Below are 13,044 nucleotides of genomic sequence, written 5' to 3'. Positions count from 1 at the left end.
TCTCCTCGCCGCAATGCGTCGCTCCGCCAATGACGGCGCACTCCGGCCCAAACGAAGCCAGGTACGAGGGCGCGCGCACCGCCCTCTCTAGCGCCGCAAAGTCCTTCGTGTCTACCGCCGCGTAGAAGGCGTTGACGGCGGCGACGCCCGCCATGTTGGGCGCGCCGTGGCCGAGGGCGATGAGCTGCGCCGCCGCCTCCAGCTCTTCCCGCCTGCTGCGCGCGACGTCGTCGAGCCCACCGCGCCTCGCCTCGCCGCCGTCTCGCCGCGCCGCCGACATGGTCCGCACATACGGCGGCACGTACACGCTTTCGAGGTTGAAGCGGCTCCAGCGCAGCCGCACGCCAACCGCGTCGGCGGCGGAGAGTGGCCTGCCATTGGCGCCCCACAAGTAGCCCCGGTACGGCGCGTCGGTGTCGGCGCCGGCGGGCGGTCCCAGCTTCCAGCGGCAGGAGGTGCACGGTGAGGGGTACGCGTCGAAGGAGCCGTGCACGCGTGTGGCGGCGGCGGCGACCGCCTTGCCCGTGTCGGCGGGCGTCGCCGCCGTGCGGGCGGCGGGCGGCAGCAGCACAGCGGACGGCTGTGGCGGGGCGGCAGGCGGACCGGCGGGCGGGTTGTACGCGAGGCAGTACTTCGAGTCGCACGAGAGGCCGTGTGTGCCCGGCTCGCAGGCGCAGAGGCCGCGCACGCACGCGCCGCGGCCCGAGCAGTCGGCGTGTGTGTCGCACGCCGCCGCGGTGAATTTGTACGAGGCTCGGAAGCCCGAGCGGCGGCCGGCGCCGTCGGAGGTGAAGCGGATCAGCGGTGCGCCGCCATCGACAGGGATGGTGAGGAGGACGGGCCCGCCGGCGCCGGAGAGCTGCGCATGCTGCGTGCCGCTGCCGTCGTAGACCTCGACAAAATCGAAAGAGGGCTCGACGTCGTACTCGATCGAGAGGCGCAAGAAGCCGCGCCCCCTCCCCGTCTCCTCGCCCGCCGCCAGCCGCCAGCCGCACACAGCGTCGTTGACGTACCGCTCGCGCGGCTCGAGCGCGCGCGCCGACGAGGCGAGCACGCCCGACGCGCCGTGCAGCGTGCGCACGCCGAGGCAAGACGCGTACGAGCAATCGGCGCCACTCCGGCCGACGCCGCACTCGCAGAGCCCGCTCTCGGGTCGGCAAACGCCTCCCGGGCCGCACGACTTGTCGGTGGAGCAGCCCGGCGCGAGCCGCAGCGACGCGAGGAAGCCGGCGGCGGAGAAGCGCGACGGCTCCGCGCCCGGAGGCACGTACACTGCCTCGTCGAAGTGGTCCGACTCGAAGACGAAGCTGAAGCCGGCAGGGGCGACGAGCGGGGGCCAGGTCAGGTAGCCGGCACAGCCCGCCACGCCGCACTCGTCCTTGGCCTTGGCCTCGCCGCTGAGGGTGGCGATCAGGTCGCCGCTGGCCGCGTCGCGCACAACCACGCGGTCTCCTTGCCACACAAAGAAGCGCGGGAAAGTGAGCTCGACCAGCTGCGGCGGCGCGCCCGCGGAAACAGCCACGGCGGCCGCCCCACCGGCCGCCTCGGCCGCCACGCCAACCTTTGCCGCCGCCGACAAGCGCACCAAGCTGACGTCCTCGACACCGCCGTGGTCGTAGTCGACCTTGTGTCGGGTCGTCTCCACCGCCGCCGCCGCCACCGCCACCGCGAGCGCCTCCAAGCCGTCCTCGGGCTCGCTGCGCAGCGCCGCTGCTCGCCGCGCCGCCTCCGCAGGGCCGAGCACGAGCCACTCGCACCGCAAGTCGGCCGGGTAAGAGACGCCGCCGGCGGCGGGCGAGCCGTCTGTGAGGGTGGACGGCTCACGCTCGTCGAGCACGCGCAGCGTCGGCGCGCTGCACGCTGCGCCGGTGGCGGCCGCCGTTGGGTCTCGGGCAGGCAACGGCCCCGGCGATGCAGAGCGGAGCATGCCCAGCGTCGGCGTGGGCGGCGCGATGCCTGCCTTCAAGACGTCGGCCCGGACGGCCGCCTGGAAGAATGCGCGGGTCTGCGGCAGTTGGAGCCGCTCGTCGAGGTGGCCCGTCCGCAGCTCGCGCAGCAGGTGGCGGCCGTGCGGCAGCAGGGTGGGCACCGCCTTCTGCTCGTACACAAAGGCGGCGGCCCGCGAGAGGGCGCCCGCCGCAGACTCGTCGAAGGCGCACGCGTCGGAGAGCGCGAGCTGGCTGCACGAGAGCTGCTGCGTCGCGGTGAGGAACCGCGACTGGTCGAGCTGCGCAAACGTCTCGCGCCGGTCGGGCAGGGAGGACCCGTTCAGCCCGATCGCGTCGGCGATCGAGGCGAGGAACGAGTCGCGCGCCACCATCGAGAAGCCGGCGCTGCCGCCCTCGCCCGCGGCCTCGGCCTCGCGCAAGCACTGCTGCATATTAGCCGACGCGTCGTAGCTCTGGGAGGCGCTCTCGCTCACCTGGTCCTCCCCGCCGTCGAAGATGAAGTCGTCCGCGCCGTCGTCGTGCAAGTCGGGGTCGAGAAACTCGGGCGTGCCGTCGCCGTCGCTGTCGCCGGTGTTCGACTCGAGCCGGTCCGGGACACCGTCCCGGTCGGAGTCGCTCCAGCCCTCCTGGACGTCAGAGAGCCCGTCACCGTCCGAGTCGACCCCGCCGGCCGCGGCGATGGTGGCCCAGTCGGGGTCGAGGATGTCGGGCAGGCCGTCATTGTCCGAGTCCTCGTCCTGGGCGTCGGGCGTGCCGTCGCTGTCCGTATCCACGCTGTTGCTCTCGAGCCGGTCCGGGATGCCGTCCCGGTCGGAGTCGCCCGTGCCCTCCACAGCGTCAGGCAGACCGTCGCTGTCCGAGTCAGTGTCGAGGTCGTCGGGGATGCCGTCGCTGTCTGCGTCGTCGAAGTTCGACTCGAACCGGTCCGGGATGCCGTCGCCGTCTGCGTCGCCGTCGCCCTCCTGTGCGTCCGTCAACCCGTCGGCATCTGCGTCGAGGACGGCGTTCGCGTCGGCGGCGACGAGCCCCTCGGCCGCCTTGGTAAGCCCCTCCTCCCGCAGCCAGGCCGTGTCGAGCATCGCCATTAGCCGCACGACACGCGCAACAAAGGCCGTGTTCTCGTCCACAAAGGCGTTCCGCCCGACGATCCCGTTGAGCGTCGGCCGGCCCCACTCGGCGAGCAGGCCCGAGTTGACGAGAGTCTCGCCGCCGCGCGCCTGCATCGATCAAGCAGGCGCCGTCGCAAGAGGCGCGCGGTGGGAGCGGGCAGGGAAGGGCGGTGGGAGCGGGTCCCCGCCGTGGCGGCCTGCAGCTGCGAGCGCGTCGGGTTGGAGGCCCACGCGGCGTCGATGAGGCCCATGTCCCAGGCGGCGAGGAGGTCGTCGGGCGGAAGGAAGCGGAGATCGATCTGCACCTCGAAGAGCTCCATCAGGAAGGAGAGGTGGTAGTGCGCTGACGAGCCGAACGGCACGCCGACCGTGAGGCCGTCGAGGTCCTTGGGCGAGCGGATGTCCTTTTGCTGCGGCGCTGTGCGCGAGACGGTGCGCGCGACGAGCGCTTCGTCCGTGTTGACGACGCGGTTAATGTACAGCAGCGACAGCCCGACGCCGCGCGCGAGCGCCGTCGCGAGCGACGTCGAGTCGAGCAGGAACAGGTCGAGCAGCCCCGAGTCGAGCTGCGCCAATGCGTGCGAGCCGACCGAGCGCGGCACCGAGCACTCGACGCGATAACGAACGTCGGCAGTGGCCCAATCGAACCAGCCGCGCGCGCACGCCGCGACATACGGGTACGGCTCGGCGAATGGGCCGATCCGCACCAGCACCTCCCGCTGAGCAGCCGTGCTGCTGTTGCCTAGCGGCGGCGGCAGCGGCGGCGGCGGCGGCGGTCGGTGCACCCTGCTATGTGCGCTGCTGCTGTGCTGCCCCTCAAACAGCTGCGCGGGCCCCTCGCTCAGCAGCGCGCGGAAGAGCTCCTCAAAACTCGGCAACGCATCCGCTGTGTCAGAGGCCCACTTTGGGAAATCAGCGACGGCGGGAACCGCCGTCCGGCAGAGGCAGAGCGGCAGTAGCGAGAGGAGCCCCAGCCGCATTCACCACGGAGCGCTGCACAGCCGCCCGTCCAGCGTTGTCTGGCTGTACAGGCGGATCGGCGGACGCGCCAGCAGAGTTAGAGCCTGCCAAAGGCGGGCAACGCAGGCACAGCACCTTGCCGCTAAATAACGCAATGCGCCGCCCCAGCCGGTAGAGGGCCTCGTGTAGCCCTCCTTTTGGTATTTTAAATAACGCGATGTACCCAGCGGAGCTGGGAAGAGGACCGCCGCGAGCGGCGTGGCGTGGAGCGGTTGAGCATCCCTCCGGGGGCCCCTCTGCGCCGGGGAGGCGTTGTTGGAGGCTAGGACGCAAGCGTCCGTCGCCCTTTTCAAACTCGGGGCCCACTCCGCTACGCTCCGACCCGAATTTGGAGGGCCTAAAAGTTGCTGCGCAAAAGGGGTCGGACACAGGGCGCAGCTCATGTTAAGAGCTAGAAGGGGAGCTAGAGAGAACGACTACCCTGTCCCGTTATTGCGTACACCAACACCACAAAAGCTCTCTCTCTCCTGTCCTCACTCAGGGAAGTCAAGCCTACCGATCGACTAGCTGCCACGTTGCCGACCGAGAGCGGATCTCCTCCTGCTCCGCAAGGAGGGTGGCCAAGGCTAAAGTCTTGCCGGAGCCGGCGGGCGCGTTGACGACTTGGAGAAGGTCGCCCTTGTACTTGTACTTGTAGAGATGCTCGAGGGGGTGCTTTGTGGGGCGGTGCGCAGCCAGGCCAGCAGTGAGGGGAGGCGCACCCTCACTCTCCTCGGTTGCAGAGCTCGTCGGAGGCTGCGGCACGACGGGAGGGTCGCGACAGCAGTCCTCGGGCGAGCCGACGCGCATGTCCAACCAGCGCTGGGACTCGTTGTGACGGCAGACGCCGGCTGCCTCTCCAACCGCTTCTGCAGCGTCCTTCTTTGCCCGGTGCATGGGCTCGATCCGATTCCGCAGCGTGTCGTCCCCAGCGGCGGTGCGCGGGAGGCGGCCGCGGGCACGCTGGGCTCGATCAGCGGCTTTCCCTCAGTTGCTCCGAAAGCACGGATTTGGCGGACGTTCTTCGCTTCAATTTACCGAATGTCTTGGCACCACAGCTGAGGCTTGCCCCCGTCCACGGCGGACATCGTCGGATTTGCACGGTATTCGGATTTTGCTATTTATTTGCTCGTGTGGGCGTATATTGCAGATTTGTGAATGGTACCGCGTCTGCGACGCGGGCGCCTTGGCCCTTGCGAGCAGAGCCCTTAGGCCACCCTTTATATCTTGCGCGGTCAAAATGGCTGTGGGTTTGTGTTTTCTTTCTTTCATCTCGCAGCGACTTTCCAAGAAGTTGGGACTAAGAAAAATTTGATCTTTCTTTTTCGAGGGCGACGGCTAGCAACACACTCCTTCCTTTCCCGATCAGATCGTGAAATCCCGATCAGAAAAAGATTTTTAGGGCTCATTTGGGCCTTACGTATGAAGCGTGAACACAGCGTCACAAGTTTTGAACAGCGTTATTTCGCCCAGTTCACCCCCACAGGCTCAAAACACGTTTGTACAGCGCGGCGGCCGCGAAGGTGGCGTCGGACATCGCCGTGGGTGCGTCGTCCGTCCCCGCACAAGTCTGTGCGGATCGTTCCCGCCTCCGAGATTTCCTCATCTTCGCTCTCGATTCTCTCTCTCTCTCTCGTCTCTCTCTCTCTCTCTCTCTCTCTCTCTCTCTCTCTCTAGGTAGGTAGGTAGAAAGGTGAAGAACAGCCAGGCTCGGACTGGACACCAACGCGGTATGGGTGGACGCTGGACAGATGATGACGACACGCACGAGCGACACACAGACACAAACAGGCTCACAAGACACACAGCCAGCTGGCTGCCACACACCCTGAGTCGGCGTACACATAACTCAGGGCCACCTCCTCCCTGTCAAAAAAAAAAACGCCGACTTTCTTGCGAGCAGATTCCATTCATCTAGCCATTCATCATGGCCCTCACCTTCCTCTCAACCCCCTTTGCTCTCATTGTCCAGCTCGGCACCGCGCCGCTGCCCGCGCTCCGGCCGCCCGCCGCCCGGGTCCTCCTCAGCGCGGATGCCTCCGAGCTCATGGTGCGTGAGGCTGCGATGCGGGTCGTTGCGGCGGCCAACAAGTTTGGCAGCACGCAGGGCGAGGCAGCAGCAGAGTGGGTGATGGAGGCGATGAGCTCTCGCTCCGGCGAGGTGGACTGCGAGGAGCTGCTCGGCAAGCAGTTGGCGCTCTTCGACGAGTGCCTGGTTGAGGACTCGGCCAACTGCGAGGAGCTCGACGAGGCGCTCTCGTCGCTCGAGGCCCAGCTCAAGCAGGGCGAGGCGGGGCCGCTCGACATATTCGGACAGAGCAAGATGGATCGCGCAGCTGCGCGAGTGCGCACGGCTGCGGCCAAGTTCGGCGCCGATTACGGGAAGGTCGCCGAGCAGTGGATTGCGGACGTGCGTGGCAGCGGCAGCGAGGTGAGTCCGTTCGCGCTGCTCGAGCAGCAGATGTCCCTCTTCGGTGTTTCCGCCCGCCCAGCCCCCGGCGCGCGCGTGCCGCCCGGCCTCGACCTGCTACCTCGCTCCTCGCCCTTTAGGCGAGTGCCTCCTCGACGTCGATGAGGAGGGAGGCGGCGCCTCTGAGCGGTGCGAGGAGCTCTCCGAGGCGCTCGGCGCGCTCCAGCTGAGCCTCGGCGTCAAGGGCCGAGTCGTCGCGACGGCCAAGAACGCAGTCGCGCCGGAGCGCAAGTAGGCCAGTCGCTTTGCGCCATCTTCGCGAGGCGTTTGGCGGGACTCGAGCAGCGGCAGCGAATGCTAGTAGCAGCGGCTGGACGCCAGGAGGGTTCGGGAGCATGAACCATGTGAAAGGGCAGGGGGTGTGGGTGCAGTGTGCGCGTGACTGTCGCCACGGAGATTGCGCAGAGGTAGGTGATTCGGCGCTCTAGCGTGCGGCGCACGGAGAGAGAGTCGTGCACAGGCGTCACTGTCGCGCTCAACGCGTTGGTGCAGGATGCAGCGCGCATCAAGCTTCTCGTGGTCGTGCCAAGTGCCAGTGGGACGATGAACACACGCCTGGGTGCGTGTGCGTGTGCGTGTTTGGCGTCCCGTCCTTTACCTTGCCAAATTACCTCAAGAAACAGTCCAAACCTCTCCACTGTCGTGTTGTCCGCACACCGAGGTCAGAGAGCCCACGTGACCGCCACAGGGCTGTCACGGCCCCGCGGCGCCGCCCCCCGGCCCCCGGCCGCGCACCCAGGGTCTCAGGGACCCCCCCAGCGCCCCGAACAAAATAGCCGTCGTCTGGCACACACAGCCGACCCCAGAGTTTCTGCAACATCCTTTGCCCCGCGTCTCCCGCCTCTGGACTCCGCCGCTCTCGGCCTCTCGCTTCTCGGACTTCCTCCCCCCGCCCGCAGGTTCGCACCGCGCATCCACCCTGACAACACGTCACCAGTGGCAATGCGCGCGCGCCGCTTCGCTGTGTCGCCCCCTCGACGCCTCGGCTCAGCCGGAGATGCCATGCTGCATGGCGAGGTTGATCAGCTCCTGCTTCTTCTTTGGGAGCTTTGCGCCCGAGCCGAGCTTTTGTTTCAGCTTGGACTGGAGCACCGGCACCGCGAGCTGGGAGGCCGGGATGACGGACGAGCGGCGGTTCGTCCCGCTCGACGAGGCGAGCGCAGGGTCAGCCGCCTCGGCCGCCTCGGCCACCGGGTCGAGGGAGGGAGTGCGGACCGCGGAGCCGGACCGGTGCCGCTTGCCGGGCGCGGTCGCCTCGTCGTCGTCTGGCTGCGGGGGCGGGGCGGCGGCGTTGACCGCCTCCGCCGCCGCGAGCCGCTCCTTGAGATCCTCCACCTTGTCCGCCAGCCGCTTCGTCTCCACCTCCTTCATCTTCTTCTCGCGCGCCAAGTCTTCCTTTGCATTCTCGAGCGCCGAACGGCTCGCGCGCAGCTCGCCCTGCGCCTGGCCCCGCTCCCGGCCCGCCGCGGCGCTCGCCTCCCTCTCGGCCGCCAAGCTCGCCGCCGCCTCCTTGAGCTTCGCCTCGGCCGCGCTGAGCTTCTCCCTGAGCCCAGCAACCTCGCCCGACGCATCCGCCCTCGCCGAGGACAGCTCCGCCTGCGTCGCCGCAAGGCTCGCCTCGGCCGCCTTGGCGCGCCTCTCCGCGGCGGCGGCGGCGGCGGCGGCGGCGGCGGTCTCGGCCTTGGCCGCCTGCAGCGCCATCGCGTGCTCCGCGCTCGCCCGCCGCAAATCCTCCTTCGCCCTCTCCTCCGCATCGCGGCGCGCTCGCTCGAGGGTCGCCTAGCCCAGGGGGTGCAGCGAAGGAGCGGAGGGTGTGCAGTCGGGAGCGTGCGGCGTAGCGACTACGAGGGCTCCTACTCCGACGGGAGGCAGCCGAGTCCGTGTCCTCGCCAGCGCCAGTCGGGGAGACCGGCGAATGTGTGTCCGGCATCTAGAGAGCGTCGCCTCGACAGCGCCGCGCACCGACGCCACGAGCTGCTTGAGGCCAGCCTGTGGGGCATGCCAAGGAGGTGTCATGGACGTGTCATGCCAAGGAGCTGTGTCATGGACGTGTCACAGACGCGATGAGCCGCAGGAGAGGCCCGCGGGCACGCTACACCACAGCTGAGGAGCTACACCACAGCTGAGGAGAGCTACACCACAGCTGAGGAGAGCTACACCACAGCTGAGGAGAGCTGCACCACAGCTGAGGAGAGCTACACCACAGCTGAGGAGAGCTACACCACAGCTGAGGAGAGCTACACCACAGCTGAGGAGAGCTACACCACAGCTGAGGAGCTACACCACAGCTGAGGAGAGCTACACCACAGCTGAGGAGAGCTACACCACAGCTGAGGAGAGCTACACCACAGCTGAGGAGAGCTACACCACAGCTGAGGAGAGCTACACCACAGCTGAGGAGAGCTACACCACAGCTGAGGAGAGCTACACCACAGCTGAGGAGAGCTACACCACAGCTGAGGAGAGCTACACCACAGCTGAGGAGAGCTACACCACAGCTGAGGAGAGCTGCACCACAGCTGAGGAGAGCTACACCACAGCTGAGGAGAGCTACACCACAGCTGAGGAGAGCTGCACCACAGCTGAGGAGAGCTGCACCACAGCTGAGGAGAGCTACACCACAGCTGAGGAGAGCTACACCACAGCTGAGGAGAGCTACACCACAGCTGAGGAGAGCTACACCACAGCTGAGGAGAGCTACACCACAGCTGAGGAGAGCTACACCACAGCTGAGGAGAGCTGCCAGCTGAGGGGAGCTGCCCACTGCTACCGAGGGAGACCCGCCTGCTGCGCGGGCCCGTGCGACTGGGCGAGGTAGTCGGAGAGGGTCTGCTCGAGCAGCGGGGCGAGCTCCGACGGTGCGCCGCTCCGCGCGCCCGCCTCGAGCCGCGCGCCGAGCGACGCCGCGACCCTGGCGCACACCGCCTCCGACTTGGCTGCCCGAACCTGCTCGGCCCGCGCCTGCTCGTCCCGCATGGCCGCCTCGAGCTTCTCCTCGAAGGCGGCGCGGCCCTCGCCGACCGAGACGCTCTGGAACCGCTTGAGCGCCTCGTCGCGCGCCGCCGCCACCGCCGCCGCCCACTCCGCCTCGCCCGCCACCGGCTCCGCCTCGGCCGCGCCGCTCAGCTTGGCGCGGAAGATTGCGGCGGCCTGGTCGAGCGCCTTTTGGCACTCGATGGTGAGCACGGCCTGCCACGCGGTCGAGATGGTGGGCACCGCGCCCTCGTTGACCGCGCGCACGAACGCCTCCGCCAGCCCGAGCAGCATCGGCCCCGTCGCCGCCGCGCCGCCGACCGCCTTAGCGCGGATCTCGCCAAAGACGCGCTGCTTGAGGTCGATGACGCCGTCGCGAAAGGCGGGGTGGAGCTTGTCGATGGCGGGCAGCTGCTTGAGCGCAGAGTCGGGCAGCTTGGTCCCCAGCGTCGGGTGCCGCAGCGTGACGCACGAGCGGCGCGGGAAGAGGTCGCGGATCGCCGCCCGCGTGCCGTTTTGCTCCTGGACGGCGGCGGAGCTGCCGGGCTGCGCGCGGAGCGACTGCTCGAGGTAGGCGTCAGGGGAGATGGGGCGCCCCTGCTCGTCCTCGAGCTCGAGCTGGAAGTCGCGCAGCAGCCACAGGAAGGACGGCATCACCTCGGCCAGCTCCGCCGCGTCCGAGCCGCCGCCGCCGTTGCCGGCCGCGTGCACGCGGATCTTCTTGGTGAGCTGCGCGACGAGGGAGAGCTGGTCGATGGCGGCCGAGTTGATGGCCTTCTCCGAGTTGTAGAGGAAGAAGGAGGAGAGCAGGATCGCCAGGCAGAAGATCTTGGCGTCGTGCCCCTCCGTCTGGCAGAGCGACTGCAGCCCCTCGGTGTCGAGCAGCAGCACATAGTCGGGCGCGCCGGCGGCCGCGGCCGAGGAGCCGCGCCGCTCGATGGGCGCGCCCCACAGCCAGATGCCCTTGGTGCACGCCTGCACCGAGGAGCCGACGCCGAAGCCCGAGTCGCGGCCGGCCAGCTGATTGAGGATGTAGCTCTTGCCGGTGCGGTAGACGCCCGCCACGGAGCAGACGCCGACGCTGCCGCGGATCGACTCGAGGACCTGCTTGCCCTTGGGGTCGACGACCAGCTTGTTCGTCTTTGGGTCGACCTGGATGAAGGGGACGGGACGATCCGCCATCGATGTGGGGGCCCGGCTGTCAAATACCCGTATCTCACGAATACTTGATTTTTCACGCCGTCTAACAATCGTGTTCAAGCGGCCCTCCTGTGAGCTGGTACACCAAGAATGGCTTACCACTGCCAGGGGCCACACTGTGGCAAGCTGTGATGAGCGTGGTTTGGCTTGTGCAGCCCATACGGACGTGGTATATATACATATATGCGGCCACGTGTCGGTCTGCAAATACCCGGGAGCGGTTGCGTTTTTTTTGCACCTGTCGAGTCCGAGCGTGGCTTTTCTTCACCTTTCTACCTACCTACCTAGTCTACTGTGAAGAGAGAGTTGTTTTGTTTAAATTCTTTTGGAGTGTCGGGCACAAGCTAGGCGACACAGGCACCCCCATGGGTTCATGTGGCCGAGCTGAAGAGGCCGCCTGCCGCTTGCTTGTTCTTGACCAGGTAAATACTTGCTTAACACGGTCACACACCGACTCGCGACTGCAACCCCGAGGCGAAAAAAAAACATTGGAGACACACACCTGCTGCTCTTTGAGCTCACACGCGCCTACGACAATCGTGCTGCCGGCGGACGCGGGGGCCGTAAATTAGCTTTTGAGAGCTGCATATGTACAACACGTTCAAGTGAATTATTCAAGAATTCAAGAAACAGTAGACAAAACTTCTCCAACTCCATGGCCCACTGCAGCGCCGTCTTGCCGTCAACAGTGCGCGCCGCGTCTGCGCCCGCCCGCAGCAGGCAGCGCACGACGGCGGGTGTGTTCATGCATATCTTGCCCCCCCCCCCCCCCCCCCGTATATCGTGTGCATGGGCCGGGGGGTGAGCGGATCTCTCACACCGAGACACACCCTGCTGCGTGTCAGCTCGCCCCTCCGCCTCCAAGAGCGAGGGGGCCTCCACGCGAGCAAGGGTGAAGGAGGGTGGGCGCCACAGCGCCGCGCCCGCAGCCTCTCTACCAGTGGAACGAGCCGTCCGCCGCAGTGTGCTCCGCCAGCATGGACTGCCCGGCGGTCAGGGCGTCGAAGGCCTCCCTCTCGAGGGCGAGCAGCTTGCGCCCCTGCACCTCAACGTCGGCCGAGCCCCAGAAGGACCCCTGCGCCCAGCCGGCCACGCACTTGGTCACCCAGCCGGGGAGCATGTCGATCACGTGCGCCGCGCGAGGGGACGCCACAGCGACGGCGGCGCGGAGCACGGCGCGCCAGTCCGCCTGCGCCTTGCCCTCGATGCCCGACGCGGAGGAGGTGAAGCCGACGCGCATCGAGCCCGCCGAAGTGCCGTCCGCGCCGCCCTGGCGGCCGAGCGCCATCTGGCCGAGCGCCGTCTCGCGTGCGAGCCGCGAGGCGGTCGAGAAGAGGACACCGAGCGGGATCTCCGCCTCGAGCGAGGCGGGAGGGTGGGCGACGTACGAGACGGACGAGCGCGTGTACGTGCCGACCAGGTCGGCGTCGGCCGCGCGCACGGTCCAGGCAAACGCGCTTCCGGCCTCGAGGTCCGCCTTGGCCGCCTCGGCCACCGCCTTGAGCTGCGAGAGGTCGTACGATCCTCCGATGGGCGCGCCGTCCACGGCGACGTCGACCTGCTGCAGCGCCGACCACGCCACCTTCACGAGGCGCTTGAGGGTGCCGACGACGGCCTGCGTCCGCTCCTCGCCGGCCGACTCGTGCGACGCGGCGAGCAGGTCGCGCAGCACCGCCATCGCGTCGTCCGCCACCTGCTGCAGCGGCTTACTCTGGCCCGCGAGGACGCCGTTGAGGGCGGCGAGCACGTCCGGCGCCGCAGTCGACGCCTCGCCGCTCGCCATCGCGTCGACGAGCGCGTTCAGCTCGGGGGTGAGCAGGATCGTGCGCAGGTCGGCCGCCGAGGCGAAGGCCTTGTCAATCGCCGGCGCGGTCGCGTCGAGGAGGCAGCGGTAGATGCCCGACAGCCGGGCGGTCGGGGAGCGGTCCTGCACGCAGGCGGTGACGGCGGCGGCGTCGCCGACTCCCTCGCGGGAGATGAGCTCGACGAGGCCGTCCCAGAGGAAGGAGAGCACGTCGGGGAAGCCGGGCGGGCGCAGGGCGTCGAGCTTGTTGACGATGCCCCAGACAAGGTCCAGCTTGTTTGCCCACGCGTCGAGCAGGCAGGAGAGCGTCTCGGACGCGGGGACGCTGCCCGACGTGTCGAAGGCCTCGAGGGCCGTCGCCGCGCAGGCGACCGACTTGTGCACGTTCTCGACGCCGAGCGCGTCGAGCACGAGGTTCGCGCCCGCCGAGTCGCACTGCACCTCCCACCACGGCGCATCCTGCACCGACTTGATCTCGAGGGCCACCTCACCCTTGCCGGCGGCCGCGGCGGCTGAGCCGGCAGCGGGCGCGGCGCGGAA

At 68.1% G+C, this 13,044-nt stretch overlaps 4 protein-coding genes across 4 annotated transcripts; 1 reads left to right on the top strand and 3 right to left on the bottom strand.

Annotated features, from left to right (window-relative positions):
* Window positions 1-666: 666 nt before the first annotated feature.
* EMIHUDRAFT_436269 (hypothetical protein) lies at window positions 667-2,831 on the bottom strand (the record flags this gene model as incomplete). The annotated part of the gene is made up of 1 exon (XM_005770129.1): window positions 667-2,831. A coding segment is annotated over exon 1 (1,713 nt), but the record flags the coding sequence as incomplete, so codon positions are not given.
* A 3,147-nt stretch (window positions 2,832-5,978) lies between these two features.
* Window positions 5,979-7,145, top strand: EMIHUDRAFT_355706 (hypothetical protein). Its single transcript, XM_005770128.1, has 2 exons — window positions 5,979-6,531; window positions 6,608-7,145. Exons 1-2 carry the CDS (start codon window positions 5,985-5,987, stop codon window positions 6,760-6,762), a joined length of 702 nt encoding a protein of 233 aa, XP_005770185.1. The 5' UTR covers window positions 5,979-5,984; the 3' UTR covers window positions 6,763-7,145.
* Window positions 7,124-10,682, bottom strand: EMIHUDRAFT_464140 (hypothetical protein; the record flags this gene model as incomplete). The annotated part of the gene is made up of 3 exons (XM_005770127.1): window positions 7,124-8,306; window positions 8,472-8,516; window positions 9,450-10,682. The coding sequence occupies 3 exons, from the start codon at window positions 10,680-10,682 to the stop codon at window positions 7,515-7,517; spliced, it is 2,070 nt and encodes a 689-aa protein (XP_005770184.1). The 3' UTR covers window positions 7,124-7,514.
* Window positions 10,683-11,331: 649 nt separating this feature from the next.
* Window positions 11,332-12,030, bottom strand: EMIHUDRAFT_355702 (Hypothetical protein; the record flags this gene model as incomplete). The annotated part of the gene is given in 3 exon segments (XM_005770126.1): window positions 11,332-11,358; window positions 11,440-11,463; window positions 11,477-12,030. Coding segments are annotated over 3 exon segments (274 nt in total), but the record flags the coding sequence as incomplete, so codon positions are not given.
* Between the last annotated feature and the right edge of the window lie 1,014 nt (window positions 12,031-13,044).

This window comes from Emiliania huxleyi (assembly GCF_000372725.1).
Source record: "Emiliania huxleyi CCMP1516 unplaced genomic scaffold EMIHUscaffold_40, whole genome shotgun sequence".
Lineage (NCBI taxonomy): Eukaryota > Haptophyta > Isochrysidales > Noelaerhabdaceae > Emiliania > Emiliania huxleyi.
This window is presented reverse-complemented; position numbering and strand designations above follow the sequence as displayed.